Source organism: Trichogramma pretiosum, unplaced genomic scaffold (genome assembly GCF_000599845.2).
Source record: "Trichogramma pretiosum strain Unisexual culture from Peru unplaced genomic scaffold, Tpre_2.0 scaffold20, whole genome shotgun sequence".
Classification (NCBI taxonomy): Eukaryota; Metazoa; Arthropoda; class Insecta; order Hymenoptera; family Trichogrammatidae; genus Trichogramma; species Trichogramma pretiosum.
This window is the reverse complement of record NW_019641696.1, coordinates 1,794,728-1,820,732: the sequence shown is the minus strand read 5'-3', so window position 1 is coordinate 1,820,732 and position 26,005 is coordinate 1,794,728. Positions and strand designations below refer to the sequence as shown.

General features: G+C 42.9%; 1 protein-coding gene across 1 annotated transcript in view; it reads left to right on the top strand.

Annotated features, from left to right (window-relative positions):
- The window catches only part of LOC106656465, a 187,788-nt gene extending 164,086 nt beyond the window's left edge, over nt 1-23,702 (top strand). The window contains exons 8-16 of the mRNA XM_023462110.1: nt 113-265; nt 753-893; nt 1,066-1,271; nt 4,284-4,772; nt 8,194-8,261; nt 9,543-9,750; nt 9,991-10,136; nt 10,543-10,677; nt 23,121-23,702. Coding sequence (XP_023317878.1) covers nt 113-265; nt 753-893; nt 1,066-1,271; nt 4,284-4,772; nt 8,194-8,261; nt 9,543-9,750; nt 9,991-10,136; nt 10,543-10,677; nt 23,121-23,354 — 1,780 coding nt within the window. The 3' untranslated portion in view covers nt 23,355-23,702. The remainder of the gene's footprint in view (nt 1-112; nt 266-752; nt 894-1,065; nt 1,272-4,283; nt 4,773-8,193; nt 8,262-9,542; nt 9,751-9,990; nt 10,137-10,542; nt 10,678-23,120) is intronic.
- Nucleotides 23,703-26,005: the final 2,303 nt, after the last annotated feature.

The following is a 26,005-nucleotide window of genomic DNA, read 5'->3' as shown; positions in this document are numbered from 1 at the left end:
CCTTTAAAAGAGGTAAACGCGTTGCGATTGGCCATAATAACACATTTGTGTACGTTCTTTATCAAATCGGTAAGACATTTATTTAATGAGTGCATCGTATTTATCTTTGCAGAAACGATCCGAGCTGCTCGAATCTGCTGCAGCCGGTGCTGAGCCGCTGCGATCACTCGAGCTGCGCCCGGAACGAGTGCCTGTCGGCGCTCGAGCACTTTTACAAAGCCGCCGCGCACAAACACTCGCTCGAGATAGCTTTCTGCCTCTGCAGGTGAGTGTATACCGGTCTATCTGCATGAGTTTGATGAATTTATATACCACTGTGTATTTTCCGCGCGCATTGAAATACGTCTAATTCGAAACAACGAGGCAAATTATCGCACGGCTCAACAATTTTTCGTTGCATTTAATGCGCGCGTGTGAATATATAAATGGTTTAGAAGCGTTTAAGAGGCTTACTCCCGAAGGAATTTCTCGGCTCCAGCTGCTGCGAGCTTCGCTTTCGACGTGTTTCGTGCCGATAAAAGCGCGCGCGTCACGAGATGCGTCAAGACTGCAACAACAACAACGACAACAACAACAACACACATATTATAATGCTTGCTTGCTGAGGAAGCTCGAAGTATTTTATTTTATACATAATTTTCCACCTGGCTTAATATTCCGTCGTATTAAGAATGTATACGATAACTTAAGAAAGAGGAAACGCTTTTTAAAAAATTTCATCCCGACACTGCGTCGTTGCTCGCGCATTGCAGAAAATCCGAGGGCAAGAGGGACGAGTGCATGATGGCTCAGGAGAAGCTGCATCCGAGCTGCGCGCTGAGAGCCCCGGCGGGACAGGAGAAACCGACGTGCAACGCGCTCGCCACCTCCTGCCGGCAGCGACCTTCCTGCAGGTGAGAGCAAACTTTATTATCCGCATATACATACGTAATTTTTCACATAATTTCGAAGAGGATACGAAAAAATCGAGACTACCTCGTAAACACGCATTTTCGCGCTATCGACGACGATGCAATTCAATAATTCGTTATGCATTAATTTTCATCCAAAAACGCACGCGCACAGAGCGAAACTGGAGCACTACGAGCAGAACTGCGCCGTGGACAGCGTGACGAAGAAGTGCGCCGGGCCGGCGCAGGGCTGCCGCACGGCGCTGCTCGGCATACTGGGCACGGAGCTGCGCACCGCCTGCGACTGTCGCGGTACCGATTTCGCGCCGATCTACGAGTGCCTCGGCTGGCAGCGACTGCTCTGGGTCAATCCTTGCGTAGGTGAGTGCGTCGAGCCAATTTTTCATCACCAATCATAATGATTCTAGATGCTATGTATAGGATAGAGAGTATGACGTACGAGTTCTTTGCCCTCGAAAGGATTATCGCGCGATGCACTGCAGTAAGCGCGACGAGGAAGCTGCTTTCACGACTTCGGGTATAAAACGAAAACAAAAAAGAACAACAACGAGCATCTTTTAACGTTTACTTAGGGTATAATTTCGGTCTTGCCTCGCGTAACGATCTTTTTCTCCCTCTTTTTTTTTTTTATACTTTACAGTTGCTACTTCCTTTTTTCTTAAACTCGCTTTACGCGGCCGCTCAAGGGAATTATACGAGGCACTTGAAACCGAGGCTTAAAACAATTACAGCGGCAGCAGCGTTACTATAACACGCGGCTATAGCAGTCGACAGTGAGTTATTCTCGTTGTTTTTTTTTTTTGCTCCAACTTTCTTGTAAAATAATGATTAACTTTATGAATTTAAGAGCAAAGGGGGGTATATACGGGGGTTGGGGGAGAGAGAGAGAAAAAAACGACGCGATCATTAGCTGCAGAGCGAGCGCGGGGGGTGGCGCGCAGCAAACTTCTTCTCCCCCGAAAAAAAAAAAGAACAAAAGTCTCTTTTGAGACCGAGAGAAAGTCCACACATACACACACACACACACACACACACACACACACATACAGCAGCAGTAGCAGTTTTTTACTGACCAAATGGTTTTCGCAAGAGCTGCGGGTGCTGCTGCTGCTGCTGCTGCTGTGTGTATATTCGCGAGCGCATACATACCAGCTAGAGCTAGTTGTAAACATCGAAGTGTATCTGCTGCGAAGTGCACAGTGCCAGTATATATATAGTAGCCCTATATAAAGTCATGGCGTACATAGCATGGAGTATATAGCACGTGTTTACACGCGGCGGCGGCGGCAGGCACGGGAGGGTAGGTGGGTAGCAGCAGCAGAGCAACTTTCTACTTCTCTGCACAACGGCGCACAGTACTTATACTACTGTGCTGCATGTGGCAAGGCGTGTGCGGCGTCGTCGTCGTCTCCGGCAAACTTTTTTCTTCTCGCAGCAGCAGCAGCATCAGCAGCAGTAGTAGTTGTTCTTTTTAACGAGCCACGCGCGCACCGGGAGGGCTTCGCGTATTATGTTTACGCGATACTTGGGACATTTGTGATAACGGCCGTAGCGCGCGCGCCCGGCGCAGCCGACGCGTATACACGTATTGTAGCATGGATATATACACGGATTTAAATGGCGTGGTCCTATGCGCGCGCGTGTGTGTGTGTACTCCTCTGCTGCTTTTTTTCAACTCCCTCGCTCGCGCTCACACCCCCTTTCATCGAAAGTACGTACGTACGTACTTATAGCGAAGCAGCGAGCCACCGGGGTATTATAAAAAGAAAAAAGTCCGCAACGAGCCGTCGCGTTGTTGTATACGAATCTCTCCACGCGCGTTTTCACGCCCGCGTATCGTTATTATCATCGCGATCAACGGGGATTTAATAACTAGTTAAGTGATAGGGTGGTAGCGGCGGCTGCGCGCGTGTAAGGAAAAAATGCCGTAAAGTTTGTACGTCGCGGGTAGCATGTGCTGCTTCATCGCATACAAAAAAAAAAGCAAGTAAAAGCGAGAGAGGAGAAACATCCACTCGAGTATACTCATTTAACCACTTAGAGAAAAGTATGTATAAGAAAAAGGCAAAAAAAAAAAATCAAACGTTAGCTGAGCCACCATCGTACACAGGCACGCGCGCGCGCACACACACAGACGGATGAACGGATGAACTTACACGTAAAAATGTAGTGTAGAGCAGCTTTTCTGGGAAATTAGAAAAATTCCGTTCGCACACGTGTGTGTGTGCGCGTGTTTGTATAGGATATATACCTACCTACGACGGGAGAATCCTCTCTACGGCTCACCCGCGTCTTTTCCTCTTCTATCTTCCTTCTACTCCTTCTTCTTCTTCTTATTTTTTTCTCGTCGTTTTCTTTTTTTTTTCTATCTATCCCACTGAAAAGTTGAAACGAGTTCAGGTCGTATATACTAGCTAGCTAGCTCTAGGTAGCTGCTCGCTGGCTATCTATGCTGTACGATAGCGAGCGAGTAGTACCCAGAGCTAGAGAGAGAGAGAGAGAGGTACACACCACTCTCTGTTGCTGCTGCAACTCCTATGTATGTCGAGGACAGAACGCGCGCGAGAATCGTGCAGAAAAGTAAGAAGAAAAAAACAGCAGCAGCAGCGATGCACTATACTGTGCACCGAGCAGCGCACGGATGAGAAGTAAAAAAAAACTTACACACAGCTTCACCCCCTTGCTCTCTATTTGGTTCCTGTTTTCTTTTTTTTTTTTTTCTATATGTGGTCTGTAAGTACTCCTATACATCCTATACAAGCGGATAGATATGCATAGGCCACTTTCACATCTATACAAATATAAGTACAGCACAGCCACCGAATGATCGTCGAATCGCGAGCAAAACTCTCTGGACAAACATACCCGCATGTATAGCTGCGCAGAGAACACGATGTTTTCGCGGGAGAGCTATAGCATAGCCTAGACATAGATAAGTCATTTTAGATAGTATAGCGAGAGCTACATCGTTTTTTTTTTTTTTTTTTTTTTTTGCGCCCGAGGATACGAAGACGAAGAGCCGATTTCTCGTATATATTTCTCGCTCTCTAGCTCTACGGAGTTCTCGTCGCCGCGCCGTAACACGCGCGGGTATATCTATGCAATTTGGAGGTATATTTTTCCCTCTCGTTGGCACGCCTCGTTGACCCGGTTACCGCGGCGTCGGAGCGTTCAAGTTCCCCCCTGTACATGTACATTCGCGCTTGTACAGAGTAAGAGAGCTCCAAAGGAATAACAAGCGTAACGAGAAAGGCTTTTTATTGCGGTCTACCGATGTCACGGATATGGTGCGCGAGATTTTTTTCAAGTCGAAATTTTTCTTTCATCCTCGTGTATGCAATATTCACGTATTGAAATTTCGACGTTATTCAGCCGCGGCTCAAAAGGACTTCCACGCGAGGCGCAGTCGTCATCACGGCCACGGCAGGTCCGGGACGAGCACCAGTGGGCCAGCGACGATAGCGAAAACGCCGAGGACGACGACGACCAAAACGACGACGACGACGACGCAACGAGCCACGTGGCCGACCGTCGTGACGCCCAGAGCCTCGCTGGTCGCGGCGACGAGCTTCGAGAGTTTGCCGGAAGAGGAGGTGGAGGTCGAGGAGGAGCGTCGCCACGAGGCCGAGGACAACAACGTCATACCGGACGTGCCGACGGTACGATCGATCGAGGAGAGTCATCGTTTTAACAAGGAGTCGATCGCGGCGGAGTCGGACGCGGCCAGCGCGACGACGAGTACGACGGCCACGACGACGCCGATGAGTTCGACCAAGGCTCCGACGACGACGACGACGACGACGACGACGACGCCGGCTCCGACTACGCCTAGCACGACGACCACGAGTACAGTGCCACCACGTGAGTCTTGATTATTTATTATTTGTAAGAATTTAGGGTGGATTGATATATTAAGTACAGAAAGAAATATCACGCGTACTTTCCAAGCTCCTATCGTTGGTTACACGGTTAAAAAAACATCAATTAAATGCAGATTTGTTGTAAAGTCGGAGGTTTAAAATTTTACCAATCGACACTGCATTTTTTTCGAGGGAAATTAATGATTGACTACCGATTTAATTATTGTCTTAATTTTACAAAAATGTTATGAAGCTTCAATCATAATTAAACTCATTCTCCACTGCTGGATGGCAAGTACCTCAATCGATAAATCTGCAAGTGGCAAAGAGAAAATAATTGTACAAGAGGCTGAGAATTGCAATACAATACAAATTGTGGTTGATGCTTTTGAAATGCCTTGTTTCATAAAAAAAAACCGTCATTTTGGTGAATGTAGATCTGATGGACAAGCTCTTTGTACATAACGTATTTGGTTGATTCTCCCGATGTCTGCTTTTTCGGGCATAGAAAATGAAAAAATGGTGAAAATTTTCTTTTTCACATTGAACGGCGTGAGCTAGTTTACCTTTTTTTAAACCATAAAATATGAGTAATCATTGAATCTGGGACCTTGAGATTTCGTTTTACGAAAATTGGGTCCAATTTTATGCTTAAAATTGATTAATTTCGGTTACGGAAGTGACACACACGGAGGTGTCAAATCGCTGCTTTGATCAACTAAGTATGAGAAATAAGAAACGCATACAATTTTCCGCACAACCCGAAATTCGCTCATGAAAAACGAGTCTTTTGACGGGGCGAGCGGTCAAAAAGAATGACCATGGCTCAAGATATTCATATCTACGAAGGTGACAGTTTTTTTGAAATACGTGAATTTTTCAATGGAATAATTATCGCTGCATAGCATAAAATGTAAAATTTGAACCCACAACTTACACTAATCGAAAGTTGGATCATAATACTTGACATTTATGTATTTAGGGGCATCAAAAATGAGTTAGCGACCCAAAGCAGGCAGTATATTTGAAATAATTTAGAAGCATGATTAAAATCCGAGACATTTTTCAATTGTGTGGGATCAAATGTTGGTGGAGGTAATTTTCACTATATATAACGTTATATCATGATATATCATAATTTATATACATCTCTACGACGTGATCTCGCCTCGCTTACATAAAGGGCCAAAACGCGCCAAAATAATTCTACCATTTGAACATCAGCTGATATTTCTTACTTCCATTTTTCTTGCTTTGTCAATAGAATCGAATCAGTTCAGATATTTTAGCACAAAAATGTCAATTTTATTGTTTCAAAAAAATTAGCAAGAGTTAAAGTCAAAATAATTGTATAAGTCATTCTATCGAGTAGCTCGTATTAGTCTAATCTATTTATGAACATCAATAGAAATTAATCGATCGACTTTTGTTAGATACCTTCCAATCGAATAAATAGTCAGAAAAGGTCAACGAACTTTAGCGTTCACGACACGCGTATACATGCTACGAAATCGAAATAGTTTCCGTTGTGTATACGGTACATACGTGTAACACACATGTCTCTGTGCATTACACGAATAATACCGGTGCAAAGGTCGCGTCGAAAAGCGTCGTCTCTTCGCTTCTTCCGTCGCATCTTCTCTTCTTCTTCTTCTTCTTCTCCAGCTCCTACTGCTGCTGCGCGATTTCTGGCAACTATTCAACCGGTGATTGTTCGATTTCACTATACCCCCCCCCCCCCCCCCCCNCCCCCCCCCCCCCCCCCCCAGCTGCACACTTTTGACGACAGGCTTCGAGCTTTTCTATAAAAAGTTCCTCCCCGAGTGTGCGAATATGTACTTACGTTTTCGCTCACGTGTGTGTACAGATAAAGATCCTTTTCTGCTGGCCTCTCGCGAATGTTATTTTGGCTATAGGAGAGCTGTCCGCTCACGCGCGAATGTCAACGAGTTACATACGAGTGTGTGTTGTGCGTGCGTGTGTGGGTGTGTGCATTTGTGGGGCAAATTCGAACTGCGCTGCACTTTGCGCGAGCGCGCGCGCGCAAAAAGCAACTTTTTCATTTTCATATCTGCTACTGTACTCGGAGAAACTGCCAACCGGTACATTTTCCTCTGCACGGGACATTTCTGTTTTTTTTTGTGTGCTCGTGCTTTGGCTCGATCGAAATTGACTTTTCTCTTTTGAGTTAAAGCACGAGAACAGAAGTGCTATGCTAAATCTGCAGCAGCGCGGGTAACGAGACGTTTTTCGCGAGCAACAGTCAAAAGCCAAAGCGGCGTGGCAGCGTTGGCGAGCCGTGGGGAAACAATCGTAATTTTACGCGCGCGAAGCATTTTTTTCTCTCGCTCTCGCGAACTTTTTCTCGGAGAAATATTTCCCGCGTGTTCGTATGTGTGCACGTGACACGTTGTAAAAGAGGTGAAAATCCGACCGTTTAAAAGCTTATATATACTTGGACCGTAGTCGCATACTTGGCGCCGAGGCCTTTGATCGGTTCTGTGTCATAGTTTTCTTTCGGTTCTCCCTCTTCGCATCTAGCGATCGACTTCTGTCGAAATGCCGATCATCGACTCGTAACACTTCTTTATCATTCACAAATAACACGTTCGAATGTGGATAATAATTGCGAGTAAATTTGTTTTCCAGCAAAAGGATAAGTGAAACTTTAAATACAAAACAAAAAATTTGCAAACCAATCCGTAACAGTGCAAAAAAAAAGGTTCAGCTCTTGCCTAGTCTTTTTCGCTCGGTTTACCTTCGCTTCTACGTCTGGGACACACAACGAATAAAGTTAAAACTGTGCTCGTAGCAGCAGCAAGTCCGTAGCTTGTTTCTAGCGGTACAAAGCCGGAGCTGGAAAGAACCTCGAAATTGTGATACGCAGCCGCTTTCGGCGGCGGTCCCAATGAGAGAGAAAACGAGAATAAGTGTGCGCGTGTGTGAGTGTGTTAAAGTCTGCTTGGGGTGGGCGTGTGAGAGAGAGAGAGAGAGTCAAAAAGACTGAGCATGCTTTGGCAAATCGGAAAAGCCACTTTGGTGGAATATAGCTCAACCCTCTCTCTTTAGCTGACTCTCTCTCTCTCTCTGTAGAGCTTGAGCTAAGCAAATGTTGTGCGCGCGTACGTAGCACAACGTACACTCACACACATACACGCATCTTTGAAATAGACGAGTGAGAGGCGAAATTTAAAAAAAAAAAAGGAGAGGAAAAAAAATGAGTAAGAAGGAAAAGATGAAGAAAAAAGAGCAGGCAGGCGAAAAAATACGACTCCATGGCGCGAAACAGTGTAAACTTTTCTCACCCTCGCGCGTTTATACATACATAGAGAGACATAGCATACATACTACTAACTATATATCTATATACGTATACGTTGCTCTCTCACATAGTCTTTATTCTCTCTCTTTCTCTATCGCAGGTTTTTGCGTTTATCAAAGGCCAAGCCAGTCGCACCAGCAGTACATACGCGAGGGTAAAGGCAAAAGGGTGAGTACATTACCTCTCTCTCTCTACTAGTCTACCTCTACCTCTCTGCACGCTGCCTGTTAGTATTATATACCTATACACACACGCGTTCGTATATATGTATAAAAGAGCCTTTTCGCAACGCGCCGCGAGGCCGCCTTCACCACCACCAGCGACGACGATCGTCGTCGTCGTCGTCGTGTCCCGGCTGTTGCTATATATACGTTACCCTGAGACTTCAACCTTTCTTCTCCTTTTCCTCGTGCGCTTGTATGTAAAGCAACACTTGTATGAGACAGCGCGTGTACCTACCATACATATATGTAGGGCCAGACCATGGCCTAGACGACTACCACCACCGGCTCGTGAAATTCTTATACATACGTGTAACGCAAAAGAGAAGAGCTGTATAGAGAGAGTGAAAAAAATGGAACGAAGGGAGCTTGCGCGCAACGTCGTCGTCTGACAGGATGCAAGAGGCGGGCGTTATGCCGCTGCGACTTTTTTTTTCATTCTTTGCTCGCTTCTTTTTTTTTTTTTTTTCTTCAATTTTTGACACACAAGCTCGCCCATATGCGACACACGGGCGGACTTTGAAATGTTTATGACGCGCAGCGTTGGTGGTGGTGCCTGCCGCCGACCCTGCCCTACGCGTTGATTCTTATGGCAGGCGCGTTACGTGTAATTTTTCGTCTTCGTCGTCGTCGTCGTCGTAGTTGCGCTAGACCTCGGCAAGAATATTTATCCGACTTTGTAATGTATAAATAGCGTCGTAACGCGTGGACGCGAGTTATTCCGTTTCTCGCAAATTTATATATCGAAACCGAAACTATATAACTTGATCATATGTACGAGTTCGTTTCGCGAGTAGAAAATAAAAATTCATAGAACGTTTAAAGTAAAGGAACGATATCAATTTTTTAAATTATTGCGCATACTTTCAATTCTGATACTGTTCGGTTTCGTGATACATTTACGCGTCCCATATCAAAAAGCTGAAACAGAATGTGTAGCATGCAACGAACAGACTAAAACTATAGCATTCCACTGTGCCACTTCATAAAACCAATCAGTATGCTTACAACTATTCACGCCATTTAACCCATCTCCATTTCAAGAGCAAAAATTTACCAACTAATTGTTCGTTCTTTTTTTTTTACTCGAATCGATGAAAGATATACTTTCACGCGGCAATGCATCCTTTGCTCCTTTTAGTTTCATTTTGAATTTTAATTGTCCAATTGCATTTCCATCTGTACTTGATAAACCGACGAATCGTGCGTGTTCCTTGCATCTGTCCAGTTTTACAAAGACAGCGAGCCGGACGAGTGCTCGGAGCTGTGCCAGTGCGGCGAGGGCGAGCGGCTGACCTGCAACGTCATCTGCGTGAAATCGTCGCCCTGCAAGACCGACTTCGCCTTTTACAATCACGCGGCGCCGGCCTATCAGGCTTACCGGGGCCGCTGCCTCTGCTACAGCGGTCGCTTCATATGCATGCGGCCGTCTCCCGGTGAGTACCGCACCCAGCTGCAACTTGAGAATAACAACGAGACAAGAAGCTATTTTCATTTTTAAATGTTTATAAGAGGTGTATTCGTTATTGAGTGATTCGAATAATTTACATGTTTAAGATGTGACTTACGATTAACAAACGAGAATCGAGATTATTATACGAATTAATTCTACTGAAAAGCGTAAAGGATATAAACTGTAATAATAATAATTATTTCCTACCATATCTCGTTCGCAGATACCTACAATATACCGCACGGAGTCTTCATGTTCCTCGGGTACAGCGAGACCGATGAAAACTTGCTCAAACCTTTGAATAATTTGACGGTGGTAGATGCCGTCGTCTCGCTCGACAATTTCATGCGAGAGGAGGTCAATAATCAGGTACGCTATGTACTCAAAAAAACCATAATATTAAAATCGATGACATGGTTAAAATGCTCGACTTTCATCAAATGTCCAAAAAATACATTACCATTTTCTGATACAATTATGATGTGAATATTAAATTACCTTTAAATGACAATGTGATCGCTTCGATAAATTTACCACTTTAATTATGATAGTATCAATTTCCCCGGCTAGATGGCGAGTACCTTAAATTTTGTAAATCTGCAAGTGGCAAAGTCACAATAATTTTATATAAATCGAAGCACGCTACATAGTTTTTTATTGTATTTGGTCTATTTTATTGGAATCTTTCATTTGATAGGACAATTCAAAAACTTATTCTTTGGAAAGAAACTAGCCTTAAACCGAAATAAAATGATTTTTTTCTTTTCGTCTCCAGACTATCTGTACTCTCTTCCTGTACAATATAACGAAGGAGAACGTCATAGCCGCGGCTCGACTGACCAACGACAACGCGCTGCAGCAGGCCAACGTGTCGGAGGAGGAAAATTTGCGGCATCTGATGCGCGTCAAGGTGAGTAATTGCATTTTCATTATCATTAATTGAGTCCGAGATGGGCGGAGTGATTTTTTTTTGTGTTTCGCCCGTCCCTCAGATAAATAAACCAAAGCCTGCCGAGTACACATACACAAATATATCGATTAATTGCCCGCGAAATATAAGCGCGTCCTCGAATTGTGCTGCAGGACGCGCAAAATTAGTCCCGTATACATCTCTCTCGTTCTCTCTCTCTCTTGTTATATCCCAGGGAGTGCAGGAAACAAAAGAGATTTCATCGTTTTATCTATACACACGAGAACCATGGATATACATATTTAAAAAAAGAAAGCAAAGAGCAAAAAAAAAATAGTGATATCGCTTTTATCGCTCTGTGCTATCTCTATTCATTCAACATACATCCACGCAACGAGCATCGTATATATATATAGAGAGAGAGAGAGTCGGCACGAGCGCGCGCGATGTTGATCGTAAAAAAAGAGAGATGGAGAAAGAAAGTCACCGGGCGCTATGTAGGTGGGTACACGCATGCACGACCACTGCATATATACGTGTGTGTGTGTGTGTGTGTGTGTGTGTGTGTGTGTGTGTGTGTGTGTGTGTGTGTAAAACTGGACAAAAAAGTGTGTGTGCGTGTGCCACTACACACAAAACAGAGAGAGAGAGAGAGAGACGGAATTTTTCATCGCTCGTAATATCGCGATAAAATCGCATTGCGCGCGCTCGACGAGAGGCATTATATATACGTATGGATGTACGTATACGTCCCCGGATCTGGAAAAATATTTCAATATATGTTGCGTATGTGTGTACGCGCGCCCATCTGTATATAGCTCACACGCGTCTGCATTTATAAATTTTTTCCCCCCCGCTTTTTTTTTTTTACTTTTTTTTTGACGTTGTTTTTATTATCCACTTTTTTTCGTCGTCGTCGTCGTCGTGTGCGTGGGCGTATGTCTCTATACACGAGGCCACTGTTCTCTCTGTCTCTGTTGTGTGTATTTTTCATTCGCTCGTGTCTACACACTCGCATTGTACACGTGTATAATACGGCGAATGATAAAAGCGAAAATCTCGAGGTTTTTCCAACTCATGGACTTGCTGTAATTGGTACACGCTACGTAGCAGCAGCAGTAGCAGCAGAGGTACTACTGGATGCTTTTTTTTTGCTTCTTTTTCTTTATCTCTCTCTCTCTCTCTCTCTCTCTCTCTCTACACGCAGCCCTAACCCACTTAAAACAAAAAAGAAAAAGGGAAGAGGAAGAAAGCACAAAGAGACGCTCGCACTTGGGCTTGCAGCAGGCAAGACAAATGAAATGAAATCGAAACCGATGAGCTAATTTTTTTGTTTTCTTCGAGTCTCCTGAAAGCTGCGTCTAATTCGCCTAAAATATCAACAATTTTACCATCGGATATCGATGCTCAAGCTATACACGTTTAAAGCAAAGTTTTCGGCTTTTATTTAGCAATGCACTCACTCTCTCTCTCTCATAGACTCTCCGCTCATTACGTATACAAGACTCGCTATAAAATTTTCAAGTTTTGTCGTTGATCTATAAGAGGATTGTCAATTTACAAATGCTCGAGCGAAGCTAGGCTACTGTACGCATTAGCCGGTACTCGTTGTACACGAAGTTTTTTATGCTATTTTGTCGACGAGCAGAGCTTTGGCTAATTTTCTATTCCACATAAGAAAGTTTTCGGGCCCTCCCGCCGTCGTCGTCGCTCTTCAAAAGTAATTTCAAAGTTTTGCGCCGGCAGCACGAGAGGAAGCGCGACCGATCGAATTACGCGCTTGAAAACGTGATCAATCGATTAACTCTTCTTCTTCTTTTTTTTGTCGTGTCGTGCTTTTCATCGCTTATACATATATCGTCGCAGAGATTAAGTCGCGTCAATTGAATACACTAGACTCTGCGTGTATCAGAGTGCCGCGTACGTAACGCGCGAGGTCGTTGACGTCGCATAAAGTTGGACTCGAGTGTGTGTGTGTGTGTGTGTGTGTGTGTGTGTGTGTGTGTATGCATAGCCCATGGACTCGGCGTTACTCTCTAGCACCAAACCTCGGGCTAATGACTTTTTGATAACGCAATTACGCATGCACACTGCAGCCCTTCGCACGTTAAGACTCTCCTCGAGTTAGTGCCGCGCGGACTTCCTTTTCTCAACATTTATTGTTGCGGCGTGAACGAGAAGAAAAAAATTGTTTCCTACTGCCATTAGCAATACCCGAACTTTATCCGCGCGCATTATTTTATCAAAAGAACGAGCTCTGCGATTAGAAAACGTCTATATATGAAGTATATACGTATCGCGGCGAGGCAATCGAGAAACGAGAATAACAGCTGCAGTATACGTCGGACTATGTCGGCTGGGTAGTTCGCGAGTAATCCTCCGCAAGCGTGCCCGAGTATGTGTGTGTGGAGTCACGAGAGCAGCAAGAGCACAGAAAGAGATAAACGAGTGTCTGCGTAGTGGTGGGTGCGACGTCGATTTCCGAGCTCTGCCAGGCCCGAGGGGTTATCACGTTTTCGACGATGTATCGCTATGGCGGCTCACCACTACCAGTCTACAACCCGTTGAAAGACTGAAGACTTTCAATGCGGTGGCATCGATATTTTTCTTACATGGCGGCGACGACGACGATGACGACGACAGAAGATAGATAATTTTACAAAGCTCCTTTTTTCGTTGTTTGGCCGAGTTATAAAACCAATTATCGGAATGGCAATTGTAAAATGAGACATAGTTTTATTTTTCAAGTTGACGCAAAAGTTTATAATTGACTCTCCATGCGTCGCAATCACCCGACATATAATTGCATGCAAAATATATACAAGTTTGTATCCTTCGGTCCAGAACTCTCGATCCCCGAAGATGTCGGAGCAAAAAAGAAACTGTCTAAATCCTCGCGAGAGCGGATATATCATTAGGAACAAAAAAAAAAACATTCGCAAAAAACCTCTTCAACGTCTGGAAACTTGCGCAAGTATATAAGAAAATTCTCAAATGTACATTTCTGGCCTCGTCGAAGCCGTGGCGCGTTCGGGTATTGCGCGCACGTGTGTGGGCTACTGCTGCTGGACTGGGTACCTCGAGGGACCTTCACTTATATGCAAAACTTTTCGTGACTGCGCGTCGAAAGTTTACATACACACACAGATATTTACGAGGTATATATACGAGCATCTTCGGCGTATCGATCAATTTATAAATTAAATAATCATATACCGAAGGGGCGAGATGTGCATAGTGAAATTTGATGGTCAGCTTGTAAAATAATGAACATCCATCTCTTTCGTGCGCACGAGATAAGAGAGAGAGAGAGAGAGAGAGAAAAAATAAGGTAGACGAGAAAAAAGGGAGAGAGATAAAGCTCTTGCTAGTAGACGCAAAGTCAAAGGTTACCTACACTCTGTACTCGTGCGCGCGGGAGAAAATAAATCAAAGGCTGTAGTAGTAGTAGATATATATCTATAGAGCAGCATTCGAGGATAACCGAAAAATGCTCAGGTGTACGTACTACCAGAGCTGGATTTTCTCGCGCAGGTCAGTGTATACTACACAGCAGCAGCAGCAGCAGCAGCAAAAATCGACTCCTCCACACACGATATACAACTGCTTTTACTGGGTGGGCAATATCTCGAAGAGCCGATCGAGGGGCAGCAGCAGCGGCACACGACGTACACACGCGTCGTCCGCGCGTCGGAATTTCTAGCTCAGAGCTGCAAGCTCTGCTGCTGCTGCTGCTGCTGCTTTTCCCAAATGATACGCGCGCGCACTTGCGAGGCCATGTAACGCTTCGAGATTACGCGTGTATAATGCATAGTGCAGAGGCGTATATATACTATACTGCTATACTATATACGCGCGGAGACGTTAATCCGCGTTCGGTCGTTATATACACGAGACGTACACGCTCGCACACACATACGTAACGTCGTAAAGAGGGAAAGCTCAGCGCTACTCGAGGGAATTCGATTGTGGCTCGAGATTGTTCGCCTACGTACCACTACTACTACTACTACTACTACTACTACTTGCAAGAGATTGTTGTTATTCATTATTGATTGTAATGTGACTTTACTGTGCGTTATAATTACCAACTGCACCGAAAAACGTTTGAACTGTACACGTGGAATTGGGGAAAATTTCGTTAGTAAATATAAGAGGGATCGATATTGGCGCGGTGAGCTTTATAAGCTGATATATAGCTTATAATACGAGCGGCACCTTAGCTGGCACGAAGCCAGAGCGGCACCATCCAACCAGCTAGCTAGCCAAAGCTAGAGAGAAAGAGTTGGGTTTTGCAGCATAGTATAGCAAGCTACCTCTTCCCACCTCTTTGCAGGCAAGTGTATGTGTATGTGGAGCACCTGCCTCTGCCCTTTCTCGCATATCGCGCGCGCGCGGCGTGGCGAGAAACGTTTGACGCTTTGCCATCTTCTCGAGCGTGCGGCAGCTACGCGTGTCTGTGTGTATATAGAATACATATATAAGGCGACGAAGAGGCTATGGCAGGAGGAAGGGAGGGAGTTGGATTTATAGAGAGAATAGCCCTCGGTGGCTTGGCAACTCTTACACACCCGTGTAAGTGTAAGTACACACACACACACACACACACACACAAGACCGAGCTTACTCTCTTTTTTTTCTCCTTCGAGATTAATGCAACTATGAATGCTTCAGGAGCTAGCTAGATAGGTATTGGCAGAAGTGTGTGTGTGTGTGTGTGTGTGTGTGTGTGTGTGTGCGTGTGTGCATCGACGAGTCTCGCGAGCAAATTATGTTACACCCGAGCTGTATAAGTTTTTTTTTTTATTTTGAATCGCGATAAAAATTCATAGAAGCTCGCATCGCTGATCTGCATTTGTGCATTGTATTGCTTTTCTATTGAGATAAATTATCTTCTTTTTTTTTTCGACGTTTCTTTGTTGGGATATAAAAAGTACCCTGCTTTTCCGAACAATGATTCGAAAATAGTCGGTCGCGCGATTCGCGCAATGCGATACGACGACGTACGTACAATGAAAAATTTTCAAGTACCGTACTCAAAAATATAAATGAAAGAAAGAAAACAAACAATCGCGTATCCTCTTATCGTCTCGTCAGTTAACCACGCGCGCGCTGCTTTTTATTATTTCCTGTTTTTCCAAAAATTTAAATTCGCAATAAACGCAAAAATATGCGATTGTCAAACGAGACGTGCGAATTCCACGGGTGAACGACAAATTATATAAAAAAATAAAAAATAAAACATTCGAAAGCGAAAATGCCATTATAGACTACGCGCTGCATCTACCCCGAGTACTGCAGCACACACATACACACGTCGTTACAATGCTGTTTCACATAAAGCATAGCTAGAGAGAGAGAGAGACCCTTAAGATCGGTATCTCTCCTTGGCTGAGCAATTACCGTTGCCGCCGCGTAGAGCTGAGAAACTTAAAGTCACGAAGTTTCATCTGCTCCCACGTTAAGAACGGTAAGGAGAGCATGTGGGTGGGTAGTACTAGTAGTAGTGCAGTAATGCAGCAGTACGTTCTCCGTGCGGCGGCAACGGCGGGAGGTTCGAGAGACAGAGTGAGCGTACGCGATTGAGCGAATTCACGGTACCACTAACGACTTTCCCAAGCTCCTTCTTAGTTCCTTCCCTCAGCCCCCCTTCGTGCTCTCCCGCACTCGCTTACTCATTTCACGTGCCCGTTTACCGTAGAGAGAGAGAGAGAAGATCCAAACACTTGCTTCTAGTTTATCTGTCGCGCCGCGCGCACAAGCGCGCACTGAATTTTTTCTCTGGATCCTAGCTTACTCCGACCGCAGCAGCAGCTTCGAATGACGCGCGATGGATGAAAAATGATATTTTGGATTTTCATAGTTGGGAAATGGTTTTTATTGGATGGGCGGAAAGAGGCCGAGGAAATTGGATATGAAATAGATGCATAGAATTTTTAACGTTCATTTCGATTTCTCTTTCTCTCTCTCTCTCTCTCATACGTGCGCTTACGAGAGAGAGAGAGAGAGAGAGAGAGAGAGAGAGAGAGGAGGCAAAAGTAGAAAAGACTGAGGGGGATAATTGAAAAATGCGCTTCACAGTGATAACATACTGCAGATATATATAAAAAGGGGCAGTGAAAAATGTGAAATCCGTGCGATGGCTCGCGAAAATTTCGCTCTCTTCTTTCTGTCCGTCTCTCTCTCTCTCTCTCGTACACATGGCTGCTGCCGCTGGTCTCTCATGAAAGAGCGAGAAAGAGTTGCAATTTGAAAAGTTGCCCGTTGATGCGCAGCAGCAGCAGGAAAAACAACTGCGTCCAGAGAAAGAAATTCTATCGACTAGTATACGTACGGAGGCTGAAGACCAGCTCGCCGGTATAGTTGCGCTCGGAAAAAACTTTTTCATCGCGCTGAAAAAAGATTGTTTTTCTCAAGTGTCTGTTTTCGTTTGAGCGCCGATAACAAAAATTAAGCTCGAGCAGCAGCAGCTGATGTCAGTGCGTTTCTTCGTCGTCCTCGAAATGAAGAGTATAATTTAAGATTCTAATAAGAGACGTGTATATACGTAAGATGGCCTCTCTGGACACACGCAAATACTCGCGGGATAGATAATATCCCACAGTTTCTCCTTGGCGATCCTTTAACGAGCTTAGTACGAGTATTATAGCTCAACAACTGTTACGATCTGGTACAACAACTACTACTACTATACTGCTACTCTTCCCTCTTAGGAGTATACGATTTGTGTGTGTGGAATTTAACTCCCAAATTTTTTCGAGAGATCATGCAGATGCGATTGTCCCTTACTCTATCCATGCGAGGATTTTCCGTTTCGGGTCTTGTCGTGTTCGACTCCCAAGCCTCAACTCTTCTTTTTTTTATATCTCACGGGTATATAGAGAAAAAACATTTCTTTTTCGCTCGTCAACTATATAAATCGTATTTCAACTGTGTGTGTGTGTGTTTTATTTTGAAGCAAAGGCCGCTCGGAGAAAGCTATATAGCGAGCGAGCAAAGTTAATGCTCTCGGACACTTTGCATTTCGAGAGAGAGAGGGATTGTCAGGTAGATTTTGCAGCTCTCACGTGGATAATCGTGGCGACGTGGTTAAGTTAATTAAGCTCGTCCTTAATAAACTTTCCGTCGAGCTTGGCATGTGCCTCGGTTTTCTCTCTCTCTCTCTCTCTCTCTCTCGGTTATTTGTTTCCTTCTTTCCTTTTTCGCGTTTCACAACGATGCAGCGAATATATACTGTACTATCTACACAGACGAGAAAAGTTTTTCGACGCGCGAGTTGCAGCGCGTGCGACTGTGTTTACCTCGATTTCAGGCTCTCTTTCTGTTATAATGTTCTTTTGGATTTTCAATTCGATGGATTTTCTTGGCTCTTGGGGAGCTTCGCCGTAATCAATTTTCTGGGGGAAAATTTTCGCGAAAGCGCGACGATACGTTTTTTTTCTCGAAAGTTGATTTAAATTTTAACAGAGTGTAAACACGATCGAATCCGTCGACCAATACTACTTAAATTTCTACATTTTTACAAAACTTTTTGCGTCCCTTTCGCATCCTCTCGACAAAATTGCAAATTACAAAATACTCGCGCGGGCATCAAATTAAATTTCTTTTATTGTTTACCAATAACCGATAATCCAACCCGAAGAGTTTATATTTTTCAACAACTCTATCGGCAATTGCTCAGCGCGCTATAGAATATTATACACATTAATAAATATCGCGAGAGTTGATATTTTCATCCACGTGCTTGTCCTTCCACATCTTTCCTTGTGCGCGCACACACACAGAAAACAAGTACAATTTACGAAATGACATTCATTGAAAACTTTAATCTCGAGCCGGTGCGCGAGCTCTCACTCGGTGAGAGCAGCAGATTCGTTGGAAAATAATAATTATCGGTTCGTGTATCGATTTTGAATGCGCAGAGCTCCGACATGGGGTGAGATTGCTTGTTATTATCTCTGTCGCTCTGGCGAATATGCCTTTCATCGCGTTTTCGAGTGCTTGTATATTATTTTTCGATTATACATACAGGCAGCAGTAGAAGCATCAGCAGCGGCGATTCTTTGCTTGCTTGCGTGTGTGTGTATAGGCGCGTGTGCTGCGCAATTGAATGAAATGTAAATAAAATCGATTGACATTAATAATCAATTCCAATTGGTAGCGTACACAAACGTACACACGCGTACAAAGTATATACAATGATTATAACGATTATGACGAATATATAATGATTATAACAATGAACGTGGGTGTTTGTGCACAAGAATGGCATAGAGCCATTCTCGAATGAATCCATTCTAACAGCATACGTATACGTATGTGTGTGTTGGGTGGTAAGTGCATCATCGCTTGTTTACGCTGAAAACTTTGTAAAGTCCAAGTCTCGCGTGGAGACTGGTATATAAACTAAAAACATTTGAATTTCCAAGCCGCACTTACACACACACGTATATAGAGAGAGAAACCGAAACAAACAAAGTGCTGCTGCTGCTGCTGTACTGCACACCGGGGGGTGAAAGTCAAAAACTCACTCTCTCATACCCACACACAGCCCCCAAGTACGGCACTTTGAGTGTTATATCGTATACACAAACATTTTGTCGGGGACCAAAGGTTATCGGTCCATTTGAGTACTATGCAAATACTGCGCCTGAGAGAGAGAGAGAGAGAGAGAGAGAGGAACTGACCCTTCGAGTACGCTTACCCCCGCACTGCACACCGAGAAAGAAATGTCGTTTAAATACTCGAAGTGTGTTCGTACTGTCTGCCAGATATATATAACAGCAAGCTCAGCCTTTTAATTTAGTCAGTCGAGCGCCTTGATTATTTGCTACTACTATGATATTTTTTTCACTACTCTCGGCAACAATGATCGATAACAAATGATCGCTTTGACTCATACAGTTATTTTGACTTTGCCACTTGCAGATACACAGATTTAAAAATACTCGCCATCTAGCGGGGAAGGTTTAAGGTGATCGAAATTCTTTGTAGAAATTAAATTGTCATTTTCAAGTCATTTCAAATGCTCTCAACATCCTCAAAAACAAGCCAATCAATATTGATCCATTTACAAACGTTTAAAATAGCTATTTTTTTGCTTATTAGAGATGATGTCTACATGTAATTTGATAAAAAATCGTATTTTGATAAATACTTGTACAGTATTGTACTTTACTTGTGCAGTTAATTTGACTTTGCCACTTGCAGATACACAGATTTCAAAGTACTCGCCATCTAGCGGTAAATGCTTAAAGTATAATCGAAATTCTTTGTAGAAATTTCGAATGTCATTTTCGAACATTTAAATTGGCTATTTTTCGATCGTTAGAAATGCAAATTAATTCGTAACCAAGCGCGTTATGTCGCGCAAACAAAATTGCGTATAACATTTGAATTTCGCACGCCGCTACCATAATCTCACTTTCTCAAGAGTTACGCGTGCATACGTATCGACAAACATATTGCATTTTACATACATTACATCGCCGACGACTAGATGTGTTACGTGGCGAGCAGCGCTGCGCTGATCGATGCCTACAGTAGTAGAGCTGATTATAGCTCGGGCCCGAGCGTGCGCGCACCAGACGTTGAAAAATACACAAAAGTCCATAAGGCGCGGTAACCTCCCAAGTGTGGTTGTGTAATGTGTGTGTGTGTGTGTGTGTGTGGGTACTTAAATGAACGTTATATTTGCTCACATTCGACTGCAGCTGGCAACGAGTGTGCCAGGCGCGAGCGATAATGTGTAGTAGTAATACAACTTGTATAACACAGACACAGGGCGCCACTGAAAGAACGACCATTATTATATGAATGAAATCGTGTGTTTGCGCGCTTAAATATTCCCCTGCGCAGAAATCCGGCGGTGGTGGTGGTGCGGCATGCAGCAGCGGTTATCGAAGCTCACCCCCACCCCCTTTCTAGTACGCGACGCGACGAAACAATGAGTGAACGAAAACAAGGGACGGTAAAGGTGATTGATCGCGTCGCCGCGGGAACACGCCGTTTTTTATATCGGGGACAGCGTGTTGTACTGCAGCACGTCGACGGTGCAGGAGAGAGAGTCAATAGAAAAATCATCAATGAAAAAAAAAAGAAAAAAAATAGTGTACTCGAATTAAAGCAAACTTCATTGTAAAGCCGTGTGGGTTATGCGAGGATGAATGTGTGGGCGGCGGTAGAGAGAGAGAGTCGTTTGCGTTACGACATGCGATTCGTGAATTACGACGACCAGCACGACTCGTACATCATATTTGAAGGGATTTTTCCGTGCACAAAAGACGCGATGTTTACCATCTGTAAGGGGGAAGGCTTTGATTAATTTTATTTACCCACTCGAAAGAGTAAGAGAGGTTCCATAAACGACCTGCTTATCGTAGGATGGAGATTATTTTTTTAAAAAAATGTCACCTAGCAAAGCAGATTTTGACGATCATCGAAAACGACTACGGGATGTCGACATAAATGTTCAATCTCTACTCGATATACAAAATCCTCCCGAAGTACGACGCGCTTCGGAGATAAAAAAAAAAAAAAGAAGAGGAGGCAACGGCAAAAACAAGAGAACAGCGGCAGCGTACACATCCGATGTATATATCTGTATACACTCGCTGCTACTGCTGCAACCTGTATACGTGTACAAGTTCGATGATGTGCAGGACTCTGCCAGCGAGATCCTATCAATCCTTCTTTTCTCTCTCTTTCTCTCACTCTCGATCTATCTCGCTCTCTTTTGGAGGCAATCCGTGCAAAGCCAATTTCCCTTCTACAACTCTCGCTTCCTCTCTTAACATCCTAAGTCTTTTGCAAAGACTTGATTTTTTGCCTTTCGCGCGCGAGCTCCTCTCTCTTTCTCTCTCTCATTAGCCCCCTGGATTATCGTCGCGTTCGAGTGTGTGCGTGTGTGTCTATCGAGATACTGAAAAAACTTGGCAACTAGAAAAAAAGTAAGGAATACAATTAAAAGCACGTGGAAAAGCCTGTACATAGTCTGTCAAAAAGGGACGTTAAATAACTGCTCGTTTGCATTGCTTGATCCTATGATGCTTGATTCTCTTCTACGATGCACATCATGGTTTAACGACACACGAAAAATATTTACACGATGTCTTATAATCGTGCTTTGACTTATATAATAATTTTACTTTACCACTTATGTAGGTATTCGCCATCTAGCGGCAGAGGCTCAAAGTGGTACCATCGTATTTAAAGAGATTAAAAAATTAGCTTACATTTTTTCAAACAATTATGTTATGTTATGTTATGTTATTATTTTTACTATACAAATATACTTTGAGTAAGTTTCTTTATCGAACGATCCGTCCATGAGATGAAAAGGATAAAAGCATCCTTTTTTTTTATTAATGAAAAGTCCCGAAAGAATCGAAATTCTGTGGGTCAAAAAGTTTACTAGTCAGGAAAAATGATTCAACTACATTAAAACTCATCGAACAAGCTCAAGCTCAAGATCAGTTTTTTTATTTCTCGGCCTGATCGTTATTAATCTGCTGTACTGCAGCCCTCGCGCGTGCGATCGCTCGCGGGGAGAGAGTCGAATAATAAAGCGCGAGTTGTTTATCACTCCCGGATTCTTGCACCGCACCGACGCGGCAACGCAATGTAACGTACTGCTTTCCGCTGAAATTAAAGAACCTTCCCCTCCTCTCAAACTACTCTTCCTTTTTTTTTCTGCAACTCGACCCGCGCTCATTTTCTTCTGCTCCCAAAATTCGCATGTTGGTCGTTACATAATATGCTTTACGTAGTGCATTTTTTAAGTCCTTTTCGAATGCGTGACACGCACACACACACACACACACAAGCATCCGAACGAGCCATTTGGCAATAATTACTTAAAGCCGCAAAAGGCCTTTAACGGAACTAATAGTTTCCCCCGCGTGCGCACTCTAAAAGCTCATCAAAGCCCGTCCTGCGTCTTTGATTCATAATTTTCCACCGTAATGAATCGTAACGAAGTAGCAGCAGCACACGGTCAATTTGTTCACAAACGCAAAATTCACCTAGAATAAATTTGAAAATGCAAAAATAAAATTATAAAAAAGTAAAAAGCATCGAGAAAAAAGCACTTCTTTCGTCCTTTAAGGGGGCAATCTCCGTTTCAACTAATGAATTGAGACTCTATCTTTTTTTTACTATTAATTCGTCATTTCCCGACATCTATTATTCAGTCCTAGTTACAACTTTGGACATAGCTTCCTGGATACAATCTTCAGCCCCTCCACACATCAGAAAAATCTCGAAATAAAATGAATGGGGGCAGACTTGCCCCGTTGAAACTTTAATTTCCGTTACCAGTACACGAATGCAAACGTGCGTGAAGGTCAAGGCTCTATATTCGACCCTCGCGCACCATTAATTTCTCTTGTTAGACAGCACGAGCGACAAAATGATAAATGTTCTTCTACCTTTTCTCTTTGCAGGAGGAGTGCGCCACTATGCTTCAAGAATTGAGCGAGAAGATCAACAATCGCCATCAGGAGGTGCACAGCCATCCTCTGCTCTCGATCTTCAAGATGGCCGAGGTCGAGATCAAGCTGCCTCGCACGAGCAGCGGATCAGCGTCGCCCGTCGTCGATACTTCCTGGTGGTACTCGTCGATGCTCGGCTGCGCGGTGGCTCTGCTGCTCTGCACCTCCACCTCCGCGTCGTCGTGACCGCTGCTCGTGGCCTCGTCGCGGTGCGATTAACGAAGCAGCAGCAGCAGCAGCAGCTGAGACAGACTTTTTTCCTCCGTCGTCGAGCAGTGACCGCCGCAAACTTTTTTCGCACAATCGCGCGTTGCATCGCCTAAAAAAGCGACGGAAAGAGCACGCGCCTCGCGTGTTCAATTGAGATTCCTTTTTTTATTTTCCGTTCTCTGCGTTTGAAACGTTTCTCGAATCGATACATACGCGTGCCGTATGTAGCACAGCTGAGGTTGAGATTGTGTGTACGAACTTTTTCTATATGTATTATAATAAATATATATGCTACGCGTAAATTAACTGTTGTAATTATAAAAACACGAAAACAAAAAAGAATATGATATATAAATATATAAATAATACAAAATATATTTATTTATATAGAGTTATTGGGCTTCCTCGAAAAAAAAATGAATACAGAAAAAGGTACCGAAAGGATCGACGCGTTTGCATACACACGTGACTACGGTTGAGGAGAAAATTGTGTTTCGCTTGCGTGAAATTATTATGATATTATAAATACACAATGTATATACCACTTGTATCGCGATATCGTGTAATAAAATAGGCGCCTCCACTGTTCGAAATACGTGTGAATATATAAATGTTTTTACGCGAATTGTGTTCTCGAATGTATCTCCCCCATTATAAATGTACCACACATGATGTAGGCTCATCGAAGCGAAAAATAACATAGCAATACTAAGCGACTGTTTCAGCCTTAGATCTGTAAATATAATAAAAAAAATATTATTAGATATGATCGAGTTCAGGAGCCTAAAAAGTATAAATAAATATATATTATATGGAGTAGTTTGATCGTTAACGTGAAAAGAAAAAGTGTACATATGAACATAATTGTTGAACTTAAGGGATATAAAATATAAGTAGCATCAAGATAATATGTGTATACGAACGGTGTAAGTGTGCGTGCTTGCGTTGAAATTTGACAATTTCCGAAAACTTATTGTATTCGATGCCTAATTACTGAAAGGTACAAATTTGACTGATGAAGTTTGAATAAATAAAAAGAAAAAATTAGTACGTTTTGAGAATAGATAAAAAGTTATAATCCATTATTGTGTCAGTATTAAAGTTCCTTTTTGAATGAATAAAAAAGAAGGAAAGCACAAGCTCTTTGAATGCGAACGTCGAGATGAAAAACTTAAACAATTAACCAATTACTGCGAGTGTATTTGAGCGTTGTTTTTACTCGATAGCTACGATGACGATAATACGATTTCTGAATTATTATCAGCAGCTTATTTTTAACGATATGAGTATCGTTAACCACATGAGCATACAAAAAGTAACATGTGTATGACTTGAAAACTATATCAGGTTTTAAGTGACTAGATAAATTGGCAACTGCATCAGCAATCATACGCGAGCTGAAAAATTACAGATCCTCCTCGACGTTGTTTGTATCATATATAATTGTATATAAATATACCCGCGCGTAAGGAGGAAGAGAGCAAAGGGTGGTCCCAGTGCGTAACTTTGAATGTACATAAACGCACACACATGCTACTGCTGCTCTGCTCCAGAAAAAAATGTGCATGTCACCTGCATCATGCAGTCAAGGCTCGAGGAAAACAACGCACGTAAAAAAAAGCAAGGGAGAAAAAATACGTCGTCGTAGCTATTACATATACGCGCAAGAGACAAAGTCAAATAATTTTTTGTCTTATTTTGCCGCTTTTTTTCGAGAGAGACGAGCGTGCGCATAATATACTCGTACATTGGACCATTTGTTATGCGTTGTGTTTTTGTTTGTCGGGGTTTTTGACAAGTTTAAGAAAGATTTTATGTCAAAAGTTATTTACTATAAATTAGCTGTTCGAAAGAGCAAAAAAAAAAACATTTTCTATCAATTGTAACCGCATTGAGAAATTCGATTGGTAAAAAAGTATATAAACAAGAGTGCTTAGCATTAACAAACAAAAAAGTGTGCTTGAATTATCATGAAGCAAATATTCGATAAACGATGCAACGAAATACATGTTATACGGACATGACTTAAAAAAAAACCTGATACGTATGGATTTAAGGTGGACCAATTGTTGACGTTCCACTGATTAAATGTATACTCGTTATAATGAAAAATTTTCTGGATTCTTCCATTTTCCAAACGATCCGTTTTATTCCGCTGTACTTTCCCAAAAAAAAAAAAATTAAAACTCAGTAATTCGACTCCGAAATTCTACTTTTTTAAAACTAAATAAACCTTTGAATACTAAATTATTCCTATTTATGAGATATAAAATGAAAAATCATATCGTTTTCACCCTAAGCATGATTATCTCGACCTATATAACTAAAATACGGCAAACACGGAGGAATACATTTAAATGCAGCAATGTCGTGCAAAATCAATCATTCATACTTGGCGATACGAAACATGAATATTATGCACGCTTCGATCATTCTAAAACCGACTTTGTTCTATTTATTAAATTTTTGTTACACTCATCAACCTATTTTGCTTCGCGTTAAAGTTGTGCAGTACAAATTTTGCAATTTATTTTTCGACACTCAATTTTTCGATCAACAATTTTTCTAACAAAACTCGTAATATGTAAATATTAAAACGAACTTTTATTGTTACGACGAGTCGTAAA